General features: G+C 35.7%; 2 protein-coding genes and 1 long non-coding RNA gene across 5 annotated transcripts; 1 reads left to right on the top strand and 2 right to left on the bottom strand.

The window, feature by feature from the left end:
• The first annotated feature begins 1,712 nt into the window (after positions 1-1,712).
• Positions 1,713-2,555, top strand: LOC108660963 (cell wall protein precursor). The gene has a single exon (XM_018116105.2). The coding sequence runs from the start codon at positions 1,839-1,841 to the stop codon at positions 2,211-2,213; it is 375 nt and encodes a 124-aa protein (XP_017971594.2). The 5' UTR covers positions 1,713-1,838; the 3' UTR covers positions 2,214-2,555.
• Positions 2,556-2,695: 140 nt separating this feature from the next.
• On the bottom strand, positions 2,696-3,585 carry LOC148764029 (uncharacterized). Its single transcript, XR_016024653.1, has 2 exons — positions 3,495-3,585; positions 2,696-3,134 (listed from the first exon to the last, which is right to left on the bottom strand). It is a non-coding gene; the product is annotated as an uncharacterized LOC148764029 (long non-coding RNA).
• Positions 3,586-4,368: 783 nt separating this feature from the next.
• On the bottom strand, positions 4,369-8,251 carry LOC18608665 (uncharacterized). 3 transcript variants are annotated; one of them, XM_018116104.2, is made up of 7 exons: positions 7,393-7,898; positions 6,691-6,831; positions 6,485-6,598; positions 6,222-6,395; positions 5,286-5,401; positions 4,893-4,974; positions 4,369-4,716 (listed from the first exon to the last, which is right to left on the bottom strand). In XM_018116104.2, exons 1-7 carry the CDS (start codon positions 7,807-7,809, stop codon positions 4,711-4,713), a joined length of 1,050 nt encoding a protein of 349 aa, XP_017971593.2. In that variant the 5' UTR covers positions 7,810-7,898; the 3' UTR covers positions 4,369-4,710. The 3 variants fall into 3 exon arrangements, with proteins under 3 accessions (XP_017971593.2, XP_088659789.1, XP_088659790.1); XM_088803663.1 differs by lacking the exon at positions 4,369-4,716 and adding an exon at positions 8,197-8,251 and having other exon boundaries at positions 4,884-4,974; XM_088803664.1 differs by lacking the exon at positions 4,369-4,716 and having other exon boundaries at positions 4,884-4,974; positions 7,393-7,945.
• Positions 8,252-8,683: the final 432 nt, after the last annotated feature.

Below are 8,683 nucleotides of genomic sequence, written 5' to 3'. Positions count from 1 at the left end.
ACCAAAATATTGGGATGGTCTATGAATGATTTTCCGATACAAGGTTTTCGCTACTCATTGTTTAAAATTAGTAAATCATGACATCATTTCATAACTGCATCATGTGCACCAGTAAAACCGAATAAAAAAAATTTAAGTTGATAAAATAACAAAAAAAAAAAAAAATAAACAAAGATTAGGGAAACACAAGAATAAAATCAATGGTTTAGGCTATAATAGGATAACATATGATTAAATGGTACCGTTCGTGGAACGAGCGCCACGAAGGTGCTAGTCTTTCCTCGTGCGTAACATACTCTTGAACCCAACTTTAAAAAATTGTAGACCAATTTATCATTCTTTCGACGGATCTAAAATTAAATTAAGACTTCGTCGATTAGAACCGAGTCAATAGGTCGCCAATCGCACCGAGATACAAAAAGATTGGTGATGATTCCTAACATTTATTCTTCCACATTTAGTGGTCGGGTTTTTGGATCCGCACGATGCGATAGCTCATAAAGTTTCAAGTTGTCTTAACTTCTGAATTATGTTTACAAAAATGTGTTTTCAAACTTTGAATTTAAGTAACGTCGTCCAAGGGGAATATTATTAGATTTTTCTCAAATAATAAAGTGTGGATTTATATTATTTAATTTATTTTCTTTTTTTTATACAAAATGGCTAAACTTATTTGATCTTGATAAAGTGATAATATTATAGTTCATAATATAATTTAATAAAGTGAGCTAGACTTTAGTATTAAATGTGGGTTTAAGAGTGTAGGCTTGTGTAAGAAATCTTAAATCTAATTATGGATAGGACTAAGAATTCACTGTATAATGTAAAGATTAAGTCTCCTCTCTTGTTTATAAAAAAGAATTAAGATTCTTACCCACTGGAGAGTTAGTAAATCAAAGGGGAGGAAGATCTTAGTGTATTGAATTCCTAGACCAACCATTAATTTAGTCAGTATTATTTTTATTGTCAAATCATGTATCAAGAATTAAGTGTACTTTTATATTCTAAATTTCTGCTATAATTGATGATAGATTAGTATAAATTATATATAAAGTTAACAATGATAAATCACGAAAATGTAAGTTAAATATATCCGGTAAATGAATAGAGAATGTTCTTCTCTCCAAGATCTTTACACGCATTGAATATACTCATAAGAGCAGAATGGAACATGGATCAGTTACTTGGTTTTTGGTATTATATCCTTTATTGCCTCCTTTTTAGTTGGTGGCATATAAAAATTATAGCAACTTTTTCTAACATTGTAGTAATATTAATGCATGTCACCATACAAGTAAGTTAAGGACAAACTTCAATTCGAGAAAGCCAGGATTTGAAGTTCTCAAGAATGATCGTGGCTCGTGGAGGCAGAGGGTCGGTATTCAATCTGCCGGGTACAGATTCACTTCAATTGCCGGCAGATCTGTTGGTGATAGAAATGAAAATAATCAAAACAAATAACAAGTTAATGAAGTAGACAAACCAAAAGTACAAGCAAAGTGCGAACCGAGTTCGAACTCTTCAGCTTTTGTCAGCTACTGAAGGAACAGACGCATGTTTAGGAAAGAGCTTAACCGGCAATAGTCTTTAACATAAAAATCTCATAACTCACCGCAAAAATTCACCCAAACCAACCGGTAACCTTCTTTAATTACATGCTAGCTTTTGTTTTTGCAACTTCTCCTTCAATGGTATTTTCACTCTTTTAACTCACCGCCGAATGATCAACCAACTCACTTTAAACCTCACCCTATAAGAAGCGTTATTCTCTGCCCTCTTTCCACCATCCCAAAACCAATCCTATCTCTTCACTCTTAACTCTCTATAGTTCTCTGATAATGGCTTACAAAACTAGTTCCTTGCTTCTCGCTCGAGTTTTCCTCATCAGTACTCTGCTCGCTATTGCTGGACAAGCAGTTGCAAAACGTGACATCCCAAGAAATCCAGAGAATGATGATCAAATGAAACAGCCTGAGTGGGCGCTTGAACATGACCACAGCGTGCTCATTCCAGGTATCGGACGAGTGATGCTGCCGCCAGTTTTGAAACCTTACAATCCTTACACCGGCAGCATCGGCGGCAACAATGGTGGCAGCACCGGTGGAACCAGCTATATTCCAGGTGGCGACGACACATTTGTCCCAAACCCTGGTTTTGAGGTACCAATTCCTGGTTATGGTGCTGGCGGTGCAGGAACACATCCACGTCCTTGAGCTCGGCTGTGAAGTTTCAATCAGTTAGAGAATAAAGGCAACCAGCAGCAATCTAGTTGGAGTCTTAGGGTCCCCTTGTATTCAGTCCAGTCCAGTCGAGTAGATCATATCCACGTACTTAACGTGACATGAGTTGCAGCTTGTCATTTTAGTGGAGTCTTGGAGTATGTTTATTGATAAAACAAGCCTGCTAGATGTAAGTGTTTTTGTTTTAGTTTTGTCATTTAAATTGAGTCTAGAGTCTTTTATGCATTTTTCACTAGGAAATCTATATGTTGCCAAGTAATCGTGTATTTCAATTTCCAAATTAATTATTGGTCTATGCGAATTAGCCTGCTGTCTTATTTGAGTATTCTATTTTAGATCCTAGATTGCTCCTAGCTTGCAGGCTTAAAACATAAATAGATTTGGTCATTTGAAATGCCAAGGATGCTTAAGAGTATTTAAACTTGGCCATTCAATATCATTTGCCAGCATCAATGTACTCAAAAAGTATGCTACTCATAGTTCATTAACTGCAACGAGAAAAAAATTCATAGCCTTAAAACATTCTTTTCCACGTCAACAAGTCGGGGCCAATGTCAGTAAGGGAAAATAAAGCTAAGTCATCTCAAAACAGACAGCTGATATAGCATGCAAAGTAGCTAATCACTGGCATGGAGAAAAATACATAGTCCCGCATAAAGCTGAGTAGTCATTTGGTTCCTTTCAACTGTTATATTACCTGATAAAATTGTTTGCTTCTTATCAAAGCAAATAATTTGCCTCAAACTTTCACATCAAATAAGTTGTTGGAATGAGTGCTTAGCTGCATCATCAACAAAGCTAACAACTACTCCCACATGTAGAAATCTTCTATAACAACCAAAATGATTGTTCATTTGATCATACAACCACCATTGATGCAGCACCGATGTCGATCTATAATTCCATTAAAATAAATTGTAACCGTTCTTCAATATATATAATAATTTGATGAAAATTGGGCTTTTTTGAAACAATTGAATCTAACTTATCCCCTGGACAACTGACTGTTAGATTACATACAACATTCCCCTGAGACAGAAAATGTACAAAAAATATGATAATTATGTAAAGAGAAAGAATAAGCAGCTAATAAAGACAATCTTCTACTTATAATTTCGTTTCCAATATGTCATTACTGGTGCAATTTTCAGGCAAGAATTGCTGAAAGAATAATTTGTCATTGTTCTGACTTAAATCAAAATGCCACACCTTGCATATATATATATATGTATATCAAGAAATATAACATAATACCATTGATTCAGAATATTCAAAGGATAGGCTCTGAATGAACCAAGGTCTCAGCCTTGGAACTCAATCTGACATGTAAAAAAATTATCCTGAATAAAAGAGTAAAAGAGTTGCAGTTAATTAAATGGACAGGGAGTGATCATGACAAATTATGCAAACAAATATGTTTTTCATTTGAAATGGCGAAATGGGTATTTCATAAAAGAAAGAAATCAATGAAAGGAAGAGTGAAGCGACCTGAAGAAGAATCAGAAGAGATTAAGCATCTTGAAGAGAATGAAAGTGAGGAAACCGAAGAAGATGAAGAGAAACAGGTAGTCAACCATTACGAACAACTTGGTTGATCCATGATTTCTTTTCTGCTTCGCCTTTGATTCATCTAATGCTTCAAGTTGCGCCATCCTACCAATGAATCTAGGGATTTCACTCGGAACCAAAATTTGGGGATCTGGACTTTGGGCTTCGCATTTATTTTTGTTTTAATAAATAATTGTATTTGCCGTTATACTAGTTTCCGGCTTCCTCCCGCGCGTTTTGCCATCTGCGAAGGCAAGTGCCTTGCACGTGGAAAGCTTAAGACTCAGAAATGTGTCGCACTTTGGTTTATCTCCTTTTTTTTTTTTTTTTTTCCCAAAAAATGAACAGCAATCAACCAATTCTGTCTTTTGTTTTCTTTTAATGCTGATACTGAGACCAGAACATACAATATTGGCTTGGTCTTTTTTTCTTTTTGGTTAATTGACACGGATTGTTAATTAGAATGTCAAACTTGTGTTTATGGAATTCCTTTCCCATGGACATAGGCAGGGAAATGAAGCATAAATTAGGGATTTATATGATGCCCAAATTCAAAGATACAGAAACCAAATGTAGAGTATTGTACAAATATAATTTTTTGACAATTAATTGACCCTAACATCATTTTGAATGCCAGTCGAATACAAGAATAGCTCAACAATCTTAGTAAACTTGCCCTGATACAACATATCTAGCTATGCCCCATCATAACCCCCCTAGCACAAAACCTGAACGACTAATGTATAAAGGTTAAGAATTATATGATGTTGTATATCGCCAAATTCCTCCAGTAGGCAACTTTTTTTTTATTCTGATCACTCTTTCATCAGAAGTAGACCCAAGCAATCATTCTTTGGCTTTGACTCACCAAAATGATGCTGCTCATCTTTCTAGACAACTGTGATGCGTGACTCTACTTTGTTTATCCCTGACAAATCACATTCAAGATAGAATACATTAGTGTACTATGGACATAGTGTTCCATGCTAGTCAGTAGGTCTTCTTGCACTCAATTTGGACCAAAGGTTGAGGGGAAGGGAGGTGGGAGGGAGTGGCAGTGCCTAAACACGAATTACGGTTCCATAAATCAATTTTTCAATGTACCTTAGGAGGATTGCTTGATGAACTAGAGTCTTCTTCCAGTCTTGCATCCAATATTCTTGCTTCTGATTTCTCGTTAGAATAGCTTCAAGAAAAAGTTCCAGTGTTAGAAAGGAATTCCTATTGAAACAAATGAAACAAATATAACAAGTAATGAAAGAAAGAGAGGCTAGAAAATTCAGTTGCTCAGAACATTTCAAGGCCTGAATAGCATATAATCCCGGTTCTGCAATTTGGTTGTCAAGATATAGAAAGACAGAACATGGAGATAAAATTCACACTAACACCTAATAAACAGTTTTAATACTTGCAGCAACTAAACAATATACTAAGAACATGAAGCAGAAATTGTCGCATATTTCTTCACAGATTAGACACGGTGACAAAGATACCTACGTTGACAAAATCGTTACCCAGATAAGTTCCACACAGTCGACCCAAAGAAGCCTTTGTTCGACAGGTATCACACCATAGGTAATCATGTGAGCAAATGGCCAGAGTTTCCAACCTGCCTGAAAAGTGGCAAGAGAGTATCAACAATAAATCATGTCTAGATAGCAATAAAAAGGTGGCTAACTGCACATTGATCAAACCCAAGTACAAAATAAAACTAGAAGTCAATAATCAAGTTTCCAACTATTTCCAATATGAAAACCTTTAGTAGATTTATTTATAGAATTATTCGGGTTGTCTTAGAGCATTATGAATCTTCAGAGTGCACCGATGTTAGTGAACCACTTCAGCATATAAATTTTCCTTTCTGATTTTTCATTACCACCTAAAAGCTATACAGATAACCAAGGAAAATACACAGTTTTGCCATTCATATTACAAGCAGTGGAAATTAATCACAATAGTTTGCATCATAGTGCATAGTTTTTCAGATGCCTGTGAGTTAAATCTCATTTGAAGCCATTTATTTATTATTATTATTTTTTAAATACAATTTGCTGAGAAGAGGGGTTTCTCTTTCTCTGGGTTCCTATTTCTCTGCTGATTTTAAGGCCCATGCTGTTGAAGAAGACTTAAATCCTCCAATACATCATGAACAAGAGGTAGGAAAATGAGAGGTTGATTAAATCGGGAATTTTTGTAGAACCACCAAGAAATTTATAAGACTTTTTTGCCACATTTTCCATTGACAGTGGTAAGTGGAAAAATAAACAGCAGGGAAGAGCATGTATGATGAACTCTGCCCTGAAAAAATAATTCCTGAAACAGAATTCCAGTCCAGTAAAATCATGAGTAAACCACATCCTAGATTTGCAATGCATAGCACAATACAATGACACCCAAAATTTGCATAGAGATAAACAAAGAAAAGCTTCTTACAGTCAGCATAGGCCAAAATGTTGCCTTCAGTTCTCTATAGATGTTAGCAGAGGATTCAAAACGCAAGAACCCCAAAACCACATAATAGATACTGTTCCAGATTGCTGCCCAAACTGTTTGGTCAAAGACAACTTTTGCTGGAACAACCCACCAGTCTTGGAAAGGAAACAGAGCCTGGAACTCAAAGTGACTGATTCAGTGATCCCATGAAAACTGAAAAATCAAAGCTATGAAATGAATAAACTAGAAGCCACTACCATTACCTCACAAAATTGGTAATAATAATGAGAAAGGGATCCATGGAGAGTAAATCCTACAAGGCCTGATCTGAACATGCGTGTCCGATCAAAGTCAAAAAGAGGCTTTCCTTCATAACACTACACATAGGTTACGCTATATGAGCTGAATGCAGAATAAGGTTAAGTTTAATGCATTTATTGAGAGGGTGGAGGGAAGGGGAGAAACTTACTTGTGCAATCCAATCTCCTATTGAATAGACGATCCCACTTATTGTCATTTTGGCTAAGACTGGGTTTGCTTTAAGTGCTTGTTCATATGCAATCCAATTATGTTCCGGAACATATCGGAAAACCTCAAAAAGGGTCCATCCCTGATAATCATTGAAGATGATCAAATAAATGATGAGATGTAAAAAACAATAACTAGCAGGAAAATCCATCTGTAGCTCTTCAAATTTCACTCCATTATTATTATAAAAATTACAGCTTCCATGTTTATAAACAATCTTGATACATGCTAAATCCTTATCTATGGAATAGCTAGACAAATCATGTCCATTAACTAGGGTTTTTAAGCAAAACTTTAAACCTGAAATTTATAGGCATATCTTCTTTATCTTCTTCTTCAAAAACAGAAAGTGAAATAAAGACCCCTTTTTTCAAGGTGAACCTTCAGTGTCCATTGATAGGTTAGAAACTTATAAAACACATCAGCACCTGTCAAAATAATTTCATAAAATGAAGAACTACAGAGGCTATCCAACTAAAGCAAAGAAAGTAGTCAAACTGAGCAACACTATCATTGAATCATACATGCTCTTTTGCAACCAATCTTGATCTAATTCTAAGTAAAACTGGAACTAAAAGATTTTGGTAAAAAAAATGGAACTAAAAATCAAAAGCAAAAGTTGCAAACCCAGGAGAGAACTTACATGCCAGTAATCATGATCTATAGTAAGTAACTTAGAGACAGCAAGCGTGCCAAATCCAAGAACAATCGAGGCATTGATTGCTCTACTACTCAACTTCTCAAAATCATCGTCACCACCTCCTCTCTCTGAAGAAGAAGAAAAAGCTTCTAAAATATTGGACCCATTTGGGAACAAAGGCTTCTTAGCTTCATTCGAATGGCTAGTCTCCACTGGAGCCAATTCTTTGTCGTCTGTGACTGTTTTAATAATCCAATTCCTTCTCTTTTTAATCCAGAGTAATAGATGGGTTGGGTTAGTTTTGTACAAGAGACGAGCAGAGAGGGGAATCGGAGAGAGAGCGGGGTACTTGTGGGATTTGATTATGGGTTCGAAAAGTGCTGAGGGTTTATGGCTTGCCATGCTGTTTAGAGTTGCCATGGATGGGGGAGCTTTCGTGGAACTCGAGAAATTTGTAAGTAATTTATTTGCCAGAGTATTTTCACGGTTTTGGTTGTAGAAGTTTGATCCTACAAGTTATACCGAAGCTTTTTTCGTTAGTCTGTCTACTAATAATAATGTACTGCTAATCTTTATGGTAACTTTTGTTTTTTACGCAAAATACACATTTATTAAAAAAGTAAAAGTATGCAAGGTTAGCTAATAAAAAGATGGTATTCGCCCTAGTTGGGTTGGATAGCATCCTACAAAAAACTTGGGAACTAGAGTCGTTATTTATCAAGTGTTTCAAGAAGAGCAGAAAAAATATGGGGCCCTCTAGTAGTAGCAGCTCTCCTTGATAACAAGTCGGCTTTTCTACTAGCTTACCTATAACAGAGATTAACTCTACAAACAGAGTACATAGATGCGTGCCATCAATGAGGATGATGCACCTTCTGCCTGCAAAAGGAAGAATAAGAAACCAGTTAATACTCTGTTTCAATTTCTAAATAATCAATTAATGTTAAGATCTCTATCAAGTCCTTTCAAATTCTGCCGTGTTATTAGTAGATAAACCAAAATAATGAGAAAAAATGGAGATCATAGACTCGCATATGTTGTGATCGAAAGAAAAAAGTTTCAAACTAGTCAATGTTAAGATAAAGTCACCATTTGCATGCATATCTGGTGATGAAAAACAGAGTACAAATTATATTCCAACGTGTGGAAGGGCAAGTAGAAGGGCATTTCCAAAAACATTAAATTCTGTGATTAAGCTACGTGCTTGCCTTGCCTGTGCTTCAAGCTTTTATCAAACTGATGTTTCGGTGGAAGAACCACACCCACAGAGAACAGTTTGAAGAAAAACTTGATT

The sequence above is a fragment of the Theobroma cacao genome, chromosome 2, assembly GCF_053813885.1.
Source record: "Theobroma cacao isolate CCN51 chromosome 2, ASM5381388v1, whole genome shotgun sequence".
Lineage (NCBI taxonomy): Eukaryota > Viridiplantae > Streptophyta > Magnoliopsida > Malvales > Malvaceae > Theobroma > Theobroma cacao.
Note: the sequence above shows the minus strand (reverse complement) of the source record. Positions and strands in the feature narration are given on the sequence as shown.

What these genes read in the sequence shown, in the direction of transcription:
- LOC18608665 (XM_088803663.1), bottom strand. Translation starts at nt 7,809, where the DNA reads ATGGCAACTCTAAACAGCATGGCAAGCCATAAACCCTCAGCACTTTTC. An exon ending in TAGATCATGATTACTGGCAT is followed by an intron (nt 6,832 to 7,392) that starts GTAAGTTCTCTC and finishes AATGATTATCAG; the next exon opens with GGATGGACCCTTTTTGAGGT. An exon ending in ATTATTACCAATTTTGTGAG is followed by an intron (nt 6,396 to 6,484) that starts GTAATGGTAGTG and finishes TTTGAGTTCCAG; the next exon opens with GCTCTGTTTCCTTTCCAAGA.
- LOC108660963 (XM_018116105.2), top strand. Translation starts at nt 1,839, where the DNA reads ATGGCTTACAAAACTAGTTCCTTGCTTCTCGCTCGAGTTTTCCTCATC.